The sequence below is a fragment of the Phocoena phocoena genome, chromosome 8 (assembly GCF_963924675.1).
Source record: "Phocoena phocoena chromosome 8, mPhoPho1.1, whole genome shotgun sequence".
Classification (NCBI taxonomy): Eukaryota; Metazoa; Chordata; class Mammalia; order Artiodactyla; family Phocoenidae; genus Phocoena; species Phocoena phocoena.
Genome location: NC_089226.1, coordinates 97202412 through 97217048, shown reverse-complemented (window position 1 = coordinate 97217048; position 14637 = coordinate 97202412). Strand labels below are relative to the sequence as shown.

Here is a 14637-nt window from a genome sequence, read left to right as displayed (position 1 = left end):
CAAATTGCTGACTCTGGGGCAGAGGAAACTGTCAAGTTTTTGAGTTTTGCAATCATTCACGTTCCCAGGTACCCGTAAGGCTGTGGTTCCAGATTCCTTTGGGATGCTGAGGCAAACTGCCCACCTCCCTTCCCTCCTGTCAAAGACTCGACTCGAACTCGTGGCTGGACTATATCTGGTCTACAAATGGGAGAGAATCTGCTGGCTCTTCAGCACTTGCCCCGTGTGCCCAGCTTCCTTCCCCTCTGGAGGTTAACTTCAACCCAGGACCCACCTTCCCAGCTGAGAGGAAGATCCCAGCCAACTCTCCTGTGTCAGTGGCTCCCCGACTCTCCCCCGCTTTCCCAGCTTCCTGTGGTCCCGGTTCAAGAGCACGTCCCCTGGGGCGTCCCGGTATCCTTGTCGAGTCCCAAGGGCCCCTCCTCCATCCCCTCGACCTATGCTGAGCATGCACCCCCGCCCCACTCCCAGATTGCCCCACTCTGGACCCATTTTGCTCACAGTAAACAGGAAGTCATCTCTGCCTCTACTCAGTTTCCCCAGGACGAGGCAGACATGGCAGATCGGCTGTAAGCCTGGAGCGGTTGCTTTAAATTTCAAAATTAAACTTTCACTTCTCCCCCTTTTTTCCCCATTAATTTAACATATTTATTGAGTGGCCACTGTGTGCCAGGTCTTGCTCTGGAGACATAGTCAGTGATGAATGAGATGAAGTCCCTGCCCACACATCTGAGTGGGGGAAACAGACACTAAGCCAATAACCTCATTAATGAATATGGTAAATCTTGTATCAGAATGGAATGTAATTCTCTATGAGTGTAATAATAAGCTGATCCACCTCAACTAGGACTTAACTGGGCAGCATGTCAGGGTAGGGACCACGAGGGGCAAAGGCCCTGGGGCAAACAGGTTGGCAGTTCCTCACAAGTTGAACACAGAGTTACCTATGACCCAGCAGTTCCACTCCTAGGTATATACCCAAGACATATGAAAACGTGTCCACGTGAAAACTTGTACGTGAATGTTTATAGCATCCTTATTCATAATAACCAAAAAGGGAAGCAACCCAAATGTCCATTGACTAATGAATGGATAAACAAAATGGTGTATCGGATACTCTTCAATGAATAGTGCAATGAATACTATTCAGCCGTAAAAAGGAATGAAGTTCTGATTCATGCTACAGTATAGATGAACCTTAAAAACATTATGCTGAGTGAAAGAAGCCAGTCACAAAAGGCCATATGTTGTGTGATTCCATTTACATGAAATGTCCAGAATAGACAAGTCCATAGAAAGTAGATTGTGGTTGCAGAGGTTGTATTCGTTTGCTCAGGCTACCGTAACGCTGCAGCAGACTGGAGGGCTTAAACAATAGAAACTTACTTTCTCACAGTTCTGGAGGCCGGAAGTCAGAGATCAAGGTGTTAAAAGGGTGGGTTTCATTCTGAGGCCTCTCTCCTTGGCTTGTTGATGACACTCTTTTTCCTCCTCTGTGTGTCTATGTCCTGATCTCTTCTTATGACACTAGTCATATTGGATCAGGGCCCCCTCTAATGACCTCATTTTACCTTTTTAGAGATGGTGTCTCCAGGAGATTCCCTGGCCGTCCAGTGGTTAGGACTCCATGCTCTCACTGTAGAGGGCCCGGGTTCGATCCCTGGTCAGGGAACTAAAATCCCACAAGCCAGGTGGCACAGCCAAAAAAAAAGATGGTGTCTCCAATAAGGCCCATTACGAGGTTGGGGGGTGCGGTCTACATATCAACACCAACATATGAACGGGGGCACAATTCAGCACCCCATAACACGAAGGAATGGGGGGGTGACTGCTAATGCGCACAGGACTTCTTTTCAGGGTGATGAAAATGTTCTGATACTAGAAATTTGTGCTGATCAATGCACAAATTTGTGAATACAGGCACACCTCGAAAGTACTGCAGGTTTGGTCCGGGACCACCACAGTAAAGCGAACATCACAATAAAGCAAGTCACATGAAGTTTTTGGTTTCCCAGCGCATATAAAAGTTATGTCTGTGCTATATTGTAGTCTATTAAGTGTGCAATAGCATGATGTCTAAAAACACAATGTTCAGACCTAAACTAAAAACTCTTTTATTGCTAAAAATGCTACCCATCCTCTGAGCCTTCAGTGAGTCATTGTAGTAACATCAAAGATCACTGATTGCACCTCACCATAAGAAACATAATAATAATGAAAGAGCTTGACACATTATGAGAATTGCCAAAAGAGAATCGCCAAAATGTGACACAGAGACAAGAAGCGAGCATATGTTGTTGGAAAAACGGTGCCGATAGACTTGCTCGACGCTGGTTTGCCACAAATCCTCAATTTGTGAAAAACGGAATATCAGCAAAGTGCAATAAAACGAGATACGCTTGTATACTAAAAGCCAGTGTCCACTCTGAAAGGACAAATTTGCCCTGGGGCAAGAAGGAGTCTGGTTTGCAGAGAGGGAAGAGAAAGATGGGGTGAGTCGAGCTGGTGGAGATGGCAGGAGCCTCTCTCAACCCCATGAGCCCCAGTACTTCACTGGTCTGCTCCCTGTACAAGACTTTGCCCTTCTCCACTGTGTCTGGCATTAAAACTCATTGTAAGGGACCCTTTCAAACTGGGACTGGGATTGGAATTGGTTATCTTTTAAACCTTCAAAGGGCAACTTCTGTTCCTCATGGGCAGTTTGCCATGGAGCATACGGACGCAGCTCTAGATAACCTCTCGCTTATTGTCACATAGTGTTGTTTCCTGTGTGTCAGGCAGGCACTGTTCTAAGTCCTTGTCAATTACTAAGTCATTTAGTTCCAGCAGTCCAGTAAAGGGACTTCCCTGCAGTCCAGTGGTTAAGACTTCGCCTTCCAATGCAGGGGGTATGGGTTCGATCCCTGGTCAGGGAGCTAAGGTCCCACATGGCTCATGGGCAAAAAGCCAAAACATAAAACAGAAGCAATATTGTAACAAATTCAATAAAGACTTTAAAGAATGGTCCACGTCAAGAAGAAAGAAATCTTAAAAAAAAAAAAAAATCCAGTAAAGTAGGAACCATCATTCTCCTGCCCAAAGTCACGGTGCCCATGCAGATAATAAACGGCGGAGTCAGAATTCAAATCCTGGCAGCCTGGCTCCAGGGTCCACGCTGTTACCCACACCACCGTGGGGCTCATAGCAAGCCTGTGGGTTAGGGCTCGTTAGCCTATTGCAACCTCAATTTACAGATGAGGAAACTGAGGCCCAGAGAGGTGAACGACTTGTGGCTGGGGTCGGACTGTGAGTTAGGACACGTTGGGATGGTGTGGGCACGTGCACGGGTAAGGGACCTCGGCGCCCAGTGACTCACAGGAACAGAGCCTGGGGTCGGTGGGTCTGGGGGGAAGGTTGTGATGGGGAGAGGCCCCAGCCTCCCTGCTGCCTGTGTGCCCAGCCTCATCCCTGCTTCTTCCAGCTCTCAGCCCACCCCTGGGGGCGGCTCCTTGGCAAGGCTGCGGGGAGGGCCTGCCCAGCCAGGAGGCTCAGGGCCAGTGTCAGAGGTGCTGAAGAGACGCCCAAGGGGATGCCTGGGGGGGCAGGCACCTTCCTCCCAGCTCGGGGGTGGGTGTGGCAGAGGCCCCGCGTGACCTTCCTTGGCTGACATTCCTTGGCGGCCACGTGGCCCCAACTGGCAGGGACAGCTGCGGACAGCGACGGACCAGCTTTGTTCGCAGGGTGGCGCGCCTGCTCTCCATCCAGGCCCTGCTCCTTCTGAGGGCTTGGTGGGCAGCTGGCGCTCTGCGGCCCGCTCCATGAGTGTCTAGAGGCACGGAGCCACCAGGGTCTCTCTGGAGGGGGCTCGGGGCGCTGGGAGGATGGGGCAGGACCAGACGAAGCAGCAGATCGCGAAGGGGCTCCAGCTGTACCAGTCTAACCAGACAGAGAAGGCGCTGCAGGTGTGGACGAAGGTGCTGGAGAAGAGCTCGGACCTCGTGGGGCGTTTCCGTGTGCTGGGCTGCCTGGTCACGGCCCACTCGGAGATGGGCCGCTATAAGGAGATGCTGAAGGTGGGAGCGCCGCGGCCGGGCTGGGAGGGCGGGGCCGGGGCGAGATTTCTCCCAAGCCTTCCAGCCCCCCTCCTGCCTCCTCAGGCTCCCCTGTATCCCACAGGCTAGTGGCTGGGGCCTGAGGCCCTGAATCCACTGGGTCTTGGCTTTGGATTTGGGCCTGTGGCCTTGAACTCTGGTGTCTGAAGCTCTGAGACTGAGGTTCTAAGCCTCAGGGTTCGGGGAGCTGAAGGCCAGGTCTCAGAGTCGAGGTTCCAGCCTTCCTGTTTGGGATTCTGAGTATGAGCCTAGGGGGCGCTGGCTCCAGGTTTGAGGCTGCGGATGGGTGGGTGGTGGAGACTGCAGACCTAGGCTCAGGATGGACAGGTGGAAGCTGTGGGTCTGGGTTTGGGAGGTGGAGGCTCCTGGGCTGCAGCTTCTGGGGCTTCTGGGACTGGGGAGCAGGGAGAGCATGTGAGGCCGGGGGTGGACGCTCTGGGCCTGAGGCTTTGGGCTGTGAGGCTTGGAGGGACGGAGGCTCGGGTCCCAGGCTCAGGGTCCAGGCTGACGCTCCCGGCCTGCCACCCTGGCGGGCAGTTTGCTGTGGTACAGATCGACACGGCTCGGGAGCTGGAGGATGCCGACTTCCTCCTGGAGAGCTACCTGAACCTGGCGCGCAGCAACGAGAAGCTGTGCGAGTTTCACAAGACCATCTCCTACTGCAAGACCTGCCTCGGCCTGCCCGGCACCCGGGCAGCCACCCAGCTCGGAGGCCAGGTCAGCCTGAGCATGGGCAACGCCTTCCTGGGCCTCAGCCTCTTCCAGAAGGCCCTGGAGAGCTTCGAGAAGGCCCTGCGCTATGCCCACAACAACGATGACACCATGCTCGAGTGCCGTGTCTGTTGCAGCCTGGGCAGCTTCTACGCCCAGGTCAAGGTGGGCCCAGCCCCCCAGGGAGGGCGGTAGAGTCTCGGGCTCCCTGAGAGTCTCCCGTGAGCCACGCTCCCTGTTGCATCACCTCATTCAGTCCTCCCATTTAGGTAGCGATGAGGCAGACGAAAGCCTGGGAGGGAAAAGACAGCCAGGAAGTAAAGACATGGCCAGGCAGGGCAGAGCCAGAATTCAAGCCTTGATCTGTCTGACTTCCTGGGGGAATGGGAAGCTCCTATGTGAGGACAGGCCGTGAACCTGTACTGCCACATGTTTGCTGTGTGATCTTGGGCAAGTCACCTCTCCTCTCTGAACCTATGAAATGAAGGAGAATGAAACCCACTTTACAGCGTGGTTGTAAGGATTCATTCATCAAATATGTACTGAGCGTCTATGATATCCCAGACACTGTTGGCCTAGGGTGCAACAGTGAAAACAACAGCCAAGTCCATGGGTTCATGAACCTTGCATTCTAGCTGGGGGAGAGAGACAAATAAATGCAATCAGCAAATCAAGTATACAGCATGGTGGAAAGTGCCTAGGAAAAAGGCGAGCAGGGAAAGGGGGTTAGAAGTGCTGAGGATGTGGTGTTGCAATTTCAAACAGGGTGGTTGGAAGGCCTTGTAGAGGTGATGTCTGATGTCTTGGAAGAAATGAGAGGGTGAACCATGCAGAAATCTGGCAAAAGAATGAAAAAGAGGGAACAGTTAAAGCACAGCTCTGCCCTTGGGGGACCTTACCCAGTATGTTCCAGGAAGGATGGAGGCCAGCATGGCTGCAGCAGGTGTGTGAGAAAAAGGTAGGCGGTGGTGGAGTCAGAGAGGTAAGGGGGAAGGGAGATGGCAGATTGAGAAGAAACTGATGGGGTCAATGACCTCAGACTTTTGGTCCTGAGCATTTGCTCTCTTTCCCCCTAGGCATCTAGGCCCATGGGGGATGTTAGTACCTGGCACATAGTAGATGCTTAAAAAATCCTGGAGAGTGTAAATGCTGATGGATCAGAGGTGGAAGTATGAGGAAGTGAGAGTCATCCACGACCACACTGAGGATTTTGTTTTCAGCAACCAGATGTATGGGGAAGCCATTCAGTGAGATGCAATAGGATTGGAGAGGGATAGGGGTGTTTTATAACCTTTTTTATTATGAAGAAAATTAACCATGCAGGAAAGCAGAATAATATAATGAATCTCCATATACCCACTACTAGATTTAACAATTATTAATATTTTGCCATATTTGACTTACATATTTTTCACTGAAGTGTTGTGATACAAAATCATAGACATCATGATTTTTTTTTTTTTTTTTTTTGTGGTACGCGGGCCTCTCACTGTTGTGGCCTCTCCCATTGCGGAGCAGAGGCTCCGGTCACGCAGGCTCACAGGCCCAGCCGCTCCGCGGCATGTGGGATCTTCCCAGACCGGGGCACGAGCCCGCGTCCCCTGCATCGGCAGGCGGACCCTCAACCACTGCACCACCAGGGAAGCCCCATCATGATATTTTACCCCGAAGTAATTCTGTATGCATTTCTGAAAAAAAAAAAAAAAAGACAGAAAGACCGTTTTCTGATATAAGGCCACTTTCTTACATAATCACAATACTATTTATCACACACACCATATTGAACAATTATCTCTTAAATTTCTCTACTTATCCTGAAAATATGCCTTTATCCTCGGCTTGTTTGAATTGGAATACAAACAAGAACCACACGTTGCAGTGGTTATTAGGTCTCCCGAGTCTCTTTCTATAGAGAATTCCTACCCTTCCCTTTATTTTCCATGGTTTATTGAGGAAGCCGGATTAATTGCCTTGTAGAATGTTCCATCTCATTGTCTCATTGCTTCCTCAAGGAGTCATGTAAGTTGCTTCTTTGTCTCCATGACTCTCTGTGAACTAGAACTTACATAATGACTTGGTAAGATTTAGGTCACGCATTTTTGGTGAGAATACTATACAAGCGAGGCTGCGTGCTTCATATCACATCATATCGGTAGTTAAGGGAGTGACCACCTGATCCCACTGTTTTCATCCGTGCTGTCTTCCTTTCACGACCAGTAGGTTAACTTGTGGGGTGACACTTTGGCTGTGAATATTCAGTTCTGCAACAACATTTTCCGTAATGGTTTGAGCATCCATTGATGTTTGTTGCCTGAATCAATTCTTTCATTTCAACTCTCAGGAAATGGTGATTTCCAAGTTCTATCATGCCTTCTGCAATTATTAGCTGGGATTTTTCTATAAGGGAGAACTTTCCCTCTTTAACTGGAGCTAGTTGATTACGCTGAAATACAGTTCCTTAAGGAAAGGCAGAATAAATACTTTTTCCCTTTCCTTTACCACTTTCCAGAATAATGAGTTGATGTGATAGTTGCCTTCAATGATCACACTTACTTGTTTTGCTTCCTCTTTTTGTAGTATCGTTGTGAAATCATGGATTTAAAAAAATATTCAGTACTCGTCAGTCAGTTGCAATCATTGTTCCTTTTGATGCTCGTATTATCTTAATTTTAGTCAGTGGAATTCTCTACAGTATGGCTACTGTGTCCTTTTGACGAGACTTCATTTAGTCTTTGAAAGAAAGCATTCTTGTTTTCTGCCACAATAGCCTGTCCCACACTCGTTTTGTATACTGTCGTCCCTCGGTATCTGCGGAGGATTGGTTCCAGGATCCCCCAGGACACCCAAATCCGGGAGTGCTCAAGTCTCTTATATAAAATGGTGTAGTATTTGCATAAAATCTACATACATTCCCTCCACCCCATACTTTAACTCATCTCTAGATTACTTATAATAATACCTAATACAATGTAAATGCTATGTAAATATAAACTGGTGTGTGGCAAATTCAAGTTTTGCTTTTTCGGAACTTTCTGGATTTTTTCCCCCCAATAGTTTCAACCCTCGGTTGGTTGAATTCAAGGATGTGGAACCCTCGAATCCAGAGGGCCCACTCTATTTCCTGCTCCAAACCTGGAGCCAGCCATTCCTCCGGGTCCTTTTTTAGTAGGAAATGGTATTTAAAGACCAAACGTGGGCTCTCCGGACGCTCGCGGCTACTGGGTTGTTGTTGCTACTAAATCTCTTCTGTTGTGAGGACAACTGGACTTTATACTGATATTTCCAATTCAAATCCAATGTTGCAGGATTTTCCTTAATTTATTTCAGACTTGATTCTCTTTTCTCTTAGACTGAAAATCTTGGTTTCTAAATATTTACTTTATCCTACAAAGTACATAAGAGAATTTCAAAAGACAATACCAATATTGTCTTACTCAAAAAAAAAAAAAGTGACGAATGAGGTTTGATTTCTTTGCCATTCTTTTGTCTTTATAATATATCCCACTATGACTGAACTGTTCAAGTATATATTTTAAGGTCCTTTGAAATAATAACTTTTCTGTATGGCTATATTAATATATAACATATATAATATATAATATATTAATATATATGATAAAACAGTCGTAATATACTATGATAGAATATTATAATATACCTTGATTGTATTATAATATATACTTATTAGAATTGATTATAATATTAATATAATGATATACATTAAGGTCATTTGTTTCCATTTTCTATTTTTAGGGTTTTTAAAATTAAATTTAATATTTTAAAGTCTGTAAAACATTTACATGGCTTCAAGTTAAAAAGTACATAGTAGGGACTTCCCTGGTGGTCCAGGTGAGACTCCGTGCTCCCAATGCGGGGGCCCCCAGGTTCGAGCCCTGGTCGGGGAGCTAGATCCTGCATGCGTGCCGCAACCGGGAGTCTGCATGGCCCAACGAGGATCCCACGTGCCACAGCTAAGACCCAGTGCAGCCCCAAATAAATAAATAATAAATTAATTAATAAAAAGTACATAGTACAAATTAAGTATGTTAGGAACAGGTTTTTATTGGGGTTACTGAGAGTTCTCTTTTGGTCATATTAACTTGTTAGATATTAAATAAAAATTCAGATAGGTTTTCTACAAAGAAGAACAGAGAAGTGGGGCTGTAGCTAAATGGGACACGAGGTCAAAGAAGGTTATTTGATTTTTTTGTTTTGTTTTGTTTTTCAAATGAGATAAGAAATGCCAGGCTGTGATTTTACATTGATAGGAATGATTCAGTAGAAAGAGACTGGGGAGGGGGTTCCAGAGCCCACATGGAGGGGGTCATATTTAATTTGATAGGAGCAGGGAGTAGCAGGAAAGGAGGCAGTGTGGGAACAGATCTGGTGGGTTTGACGGATAAGGTGGATAAGGGAGCTCCTCTCTGATTTTCTTCTCTTTTTTAAAAAATAGTTAAGTTATTTATTTGTTTATTTTTGGCTGCGTTGGGTCTTTGTTGCTGCGCGCGGGCTTTCTCTAGTTACAGCGAGCGGGGGCTACTCTTCGCTGAGGTGCACGGGCTTCTCATTGCGGTGGCTTCTCTTGTTGTGGAGCACGGGCTCTAGGCGCGCAGGCTTCAGTAGTTGTGGCGCACAGGCTAAGTAGTTGTGGCATGCGGGCTCAGTAGTTGTGGCTCGCAGGCTCTGGAGCGCAGGCTCAGTAGTTGTGGTGCATGGGCTTAGTTGCTCTGCGACATGTGGGATCTTCCTGGACCAGGGCCCCTGCATTGGCAGGCGGATTCTTAACCACTGTGCCACCAGGGAAGTCCCTCTTCTGTTTTCTTAATGGTGCATGCATAAGGTGAGCTCATGTGCTAATAATGGACAGGTTGAGAAGACATTTGGAAGTCTGAGGAGAAAGAAAGGTGAGAGGATGATTTCTTTGCCTCAGTGAGTCTGTCCCAATGTTTTTTGAGCTGACTGTGCTGGCAGTCACCGAACATTCAGTGATGACTGGGTGCCAGGGGGCAAACTCCAGTGGAGTTGGAGTGGGCTCTGATATCCCCACCACCACCCTTCTGTGTGTCTCTGAAGCCGAGGGGCCCAACTGGGACTGGGTGAGAGGAGAAGCCAACTGTATTTTCTTCCTTCTCATTCATTCGTTCATTCATTCAATAAACACTTTAGGCTAAGTGCCAGGAACTGTGCTAGGCTCTTGCCATACATTGGCAAACCAGATGAAAACCCCTGTATTCATGGAGCCCACACCTGTGCACTGGCTGTTCCCTCTGTCTGGATCACTCTTTCCCTGGACACCAGAATGAATGCATGAATGAATGAACACGCGGTGGAGCGTTCCACTTAGGGGCAGCTCCTGCCATTCAGTGTGCCCCCTCCCAGCCCACCCCCTCCCTGTGTCCCCTGCAGGACTACGAGAAAGCCCTGTTCTTCCCCTGCAAGGCTGCAGAGCTCGTCAACGACTATGGCAAAGGCTGGAGCCTCAAGTACCGGGCCATGAGCCAGTACCACATGGCTGTGGCGTATCGCCTGCTGGGCCACCTGGGCAGTGCCATGGAGTGCTGTGAGGTGGGGCAGGAGGGAATGGGGGCAGTTAGAGGGTGGTAGTGTAGGCAGGGTCTGGGCCCAGTGCCTCTTCCTGCCAACTCAGCCCACTGAGGCCCCCAAGCCTTGCCCCTGGCCCCTCCTCTCTACAGCTGAGCCCCTGAAGGATGTGTTTGCCCCCCAGTCCCCCTGCCCCAAACCTCATTCCCTTCTAGTCTGTTTTCAGGGGAGAGCACTTCCTTCTGCCCCCCAACCCCTGCCAAAAGAAGTGCCCTTATGGGGCACTTTAAGTAGGAAGAGAGCCAGTCTCTGGAGTTCCACTGATCTGGGTTCGAATCCCAACTTTGCCACTTAATAACCTGGTGACCTTGGTCAAGTCACTTCTGTTCTCAGAGCCTCAGTTTCCAGTGCTGTCAGACCTCAGTGGTTCAGTGCATGGGCCTCAGCACCATGAAAGGTGTATTGGGCTCTGAGGATGTTGGTGACCCTGGACTGCCCATCAGAGGGGCCCAATGGGTGAAGGCACCCCAGTGGTGGGGGGCAGACGAGCAGGTCTGAGTGACCGGCCTCTGTCACAGGAGTCTATGAAGATTGCACTGCAGCATGGGGACCGGCCACTGCAGGCACTCTGCCTGCTCTGCTTTGCTGACATTCACCGGAGCCGTGGGGACCTGGAGGTGAGGTCACCGGGATGCAGGGGGAGGTGGTGCGAGCCTGGCCTGGCCTGACTCCACCCCTGACCTGGCTGTGCAGACAGCCTTCCCTAGGTACGACTCTGCCATGAGCATAATGACCGAGATTGGAAACCGCCTGGGGCAGGTACAGGTGCTGCTGGGTGTGGCCAAGTGCTGGGTGGCCAGGAAGGCGCTGGACAAGGTGAGGTGGACCCCTTTCCTGCAGCTCCCAGCTCTCCCCAGTGCTCCCACTTGAGGCCAGTAGGTCAACCAACAATGTGTGGGTCTGGTTCTGGGCTGGACTCTTTCAGACACTTTGTCTAACATCAGCCTCACCCCAGTCCCATGAGGCCAGGGGATTCCAGATCATTTTCCAGGCTCAGAGAAGGTCCATGACTTGCCCAGTCCAACAGCTAGTAAAGGGCTAGGCCTGGGGTTTGCACTCAGGACACTTTAACTGCCTCCTATGATTTCACGACACCTCGTGAAATAGGAATGTTCTTCCCATTCTATATCTGAGTAAACTGAGGCAGCTCTGGTGACTGTACCCCAGCCTTTTCCTCTTACCTTCACACACGGGGCAGCTGCCCACCGGTGCTGCCCTCTCCAGACCCACCCCTCCCTACCCCTTCCTTCCCTGTGAGCTAAGGCCTCTGTCAGACAGCTCTGCCTGCAGCCCTGGCCTGTGCTCACCTTCCAGGCTCTGGAGGCCATCGAGAGAGCCCAGGACCTGGCCGAGGAGGTGGGGAACAAGGTGAGAGCTGAGTCCGTCTGCTGGGTCTGGAGTCAAGAGCCCAAGGTGGGACCTTGGGTGCGTGGGGAGGCCCCCCTGAACCTGCTCATGCAGTGAGCCTCTCCTGATCTCCAGGAGCCGCCCCCATCATCCCCAGACCCTGGCTGTTTCTCTTCCACCCAGAGAGCACTTCGGAGGGCAGGGCAAGAATTCCATAGCTCAGGGGATATCAGAATTCCTCAGAGGTTTCTTGATGGTCATTAAAACTCCTAACAGTGGCCTCCACTCATACAGAGGTGGGCATCACAGGGCTCTTCTAGGTATCGGTTCCATGCCTCAGTGGCTCCCTGCAAGGTGGGTACAGCAAGCCCCATTTTACAGATGAGGGAAGTGAGGCTCAGAGATGTGCTAACTCCAAAGCCCGTGTTCCTTTCATAGTATATGTGGCCCCTCCAAATTTGATAATCATATCCAAACTTTAAATGTTGAAAATAACCTCAGTGTTTCTCAAAGTCTTCTAGAAGATGTGCATTTCTCAGGGATCAGGTGCACAGTCCAAGTAACATGCAAAATACATGTTCCTTGGCTGGATGATGCCGGCTCCGGTTTACTCAGGTCTCTCGGGCTCTGTGTGCATTTAATCAACAAAAACAGGAAAGAAAATTAATTATTATGAGGTCAGTGCAGCAGGTTTGGTCAATAAAATCCTTCAAAAACATGGAGTCCCCAGCGGGTTCTAGGAGTAAGGATCACCCATCTCACCTACCTCCTTTCTGCTTGAGGGGAAACCAAGGCCCAGAGAGGGCAGGACGTTTTTCCTAGGCCCACCAGCAAGGCAGGAATGCAGCCAGGACAGGAGCCCTGTGTACTGACCACCCGGCGGCCCTGTGGGGAGAGCTTCTTGGGCTGGGCAAGGAGGGAAGCAGGGCAGCTGCTCACTAGCACTGACTTGTCTCACCCCCACGTCCCACTCTCCTGGCCGCACCGGCCCCAGCTGAGCCAGCTCAAGCTTCACTGCCTGAGCGAGAGCATCTACCGCAGCAGAGGTCTGCAGCGGGAGCTGCGCGCCCACGTCGTGCGCTTCCACGAGTGCGTGGAGGAGACAGAGCTCTACTGCGGCCTGTGCGGCGAGTCCATAGGCGAGAAGAATAGCCGGCTGCAGGCTCTGCCCTGCTCCCACATCTTCCACCTCAGGTGAGTGCCCCGCCGGTGGGCACGAGGCACTTGGGGCCTCCCTGGGGCCTAGTCACAATAGTGATACGAACAGCAAAGACTTACACAGTGCTTTCGGCATCCCATGCCCGTTCCAAGCGTTTCCTATTAACTCATTGAATCCTCCCAGTAGCCCTATGAGGTGGATGTTCTATTATTCTCCCCAGAATAAGAGGCATCCCAAAGGTCATGGGATTTAGATGCCCAGGGCCAGAGCTGCCTCCATCACAACCTCCTGACTCCCAGCCCAGGCTCTGCCCTGGAGGCATCCCCAAGGCAGAGTGCAAGGGGCCAGCAGGGCTGCTGGCAGGAGCCTGGGGGGGGCGCTGTGGATACCTCCTGCACCTGCAGAGGAAGGGGGAGGAGAGAGGGCCAGGCCCAGGATGGGAGGACAGGCCCGCTGAGTGGACAGGGCCCTTTGCTTCCCAAGGTGCCTGCAGAACAACGGGACGCGGAGCTGCCCCAACTGCCACCGCTCATCCATGAAGCCTGGCTTTGTGTGACCCCATCAGGTCGTGAGCTTCTGCCTCGCCTCCCCTGCTCCTTCTCTAGCCTCACGCTGAAGGCCGCCCTGACCGGCTGCACCTCCAGTACCTGTTTACTCCTGGGGCAGCCTCCAGGGCCTCCTCTGGCCTCAGCCAGGGCATGGGGCCTGCCCACTGCTGCTCCTCCAGGCCCAGCTGCCCTCCCCCACCTCTCTGTACTTTGCTCTTTACAGAAAAATAAACCGTTTGTACCTGGTCCCAGCAATTCTGATTTTCCCTGCCCGAGGTCTGACGGGTGGAGGAGAGTGGGAGGGAGGCTCCCCACGTGATCTTCCTCAGACACACGTGTCTCTGTGCCCATATGTAGGAGTTCCTCCAGCTGCCCTTCCAGGTTTGGGGGCTGCCACCGTGAGCCAGAGGCAAGATCCTGCAGGTGAGGAGCACATTTAAATGCTGACATGCAGGGCTGGAGAGGAAGATGTGATGAACAGTAAACATAGTAAACCAGCAACGTAGAAAACCTGTTAGAAAGGTGTTATGGACGGAATTGTGTCCCCCAGATTCATGTGTTGAAGCCCTAACCCCCAGCATGACTATATCAGGAGACAGGGCCTTTAAGGAGGTAATTAGGGTTAAATGAGGTCATGAGGATGGGGCCCTAATCCGTTAGGACTGGTGTCCTCATAAGAAGAGGGGGAAACACCAGAGAGCTCTCTCTCTCTCTCTCTGTGCTGCATAGAGAAAAGACTGTCTGAGGACACAGTCTTACTGCAACCATCTGCAAGCCAGGGAGAGAGGCCTCACCAGAAACCTGCTTTCCTGGCACATTGATGTTGGACCTCCCAGCCACCAGAACTGTGAGGAAATACATTTCTGTTGTTTAAGCCACCCAGTCTGTGGTATTTTGTTATTGTGAAACTAATGTCAGAAACTAGCAGACTAATACAAAAGTGATAAGTGCTTTGGAACAATAAAGAATAGAGCAGCATTCTTCTTCCTCATCTTCATTCCCTTCTCTTCTTGTCAGTCCTAAAACCATTAGGTGGGACAGAGCAAGACAGGCATCCATGTGGAGGGGTGGCCTGGTGTGGGATATCGGAGCCCAACTAGGTGAGGAGAGTGTCCACACAAGGGAAGCCCCAGTGTGGGGAGGTAGAGCCTGTGTGGAGAGAGAAGGGTCCCCACACACA

The 14637-nt window shown here is 50.5% G+C and overlaps 1 protein-coding gene across 2 annotated transcripts; it reads left to right on the top strand.

Annotated features, from left to right (window-relative positions):
• Window positions 1–3860: 3860 nt before the first annotated feature.
• Window positions 3861–13705, top strand: RAPSN (receptor associated protein of the synapse). 2 transcript variants are annotated; one of them, XM_065882618.1, is made up of 8 exons: window positions 3861–4052; window positions 4629–4967; window positions 10209–10367; window positions 10922–11020; window positions 11097–11219; window positions 11718–11771; window positions 12745–12944; window positions 13393–13705. In XM_065882618.1, exons 1-8 carry the CDS (start codon window positions 3861–3863, stop codon window positions 13463–13465), a joined length of 1239 nt encoding a protein of 412 aa, XP_065738690.1. In that variant the 3' UTR covers window positions 13466–13705. The 2 variants fall into 2 exon arrangements, with proteins under 2 accessions (XP_065738690.1, XP_065738691.1); XM_065882619.1 differs by lacking the exons at window positions 11097–11219; window positions 11718–11771 and having other exon boundaries at window positions 13393–13465.
• Window positions 13706–14637: the final 932 nt, after the last annotated feature.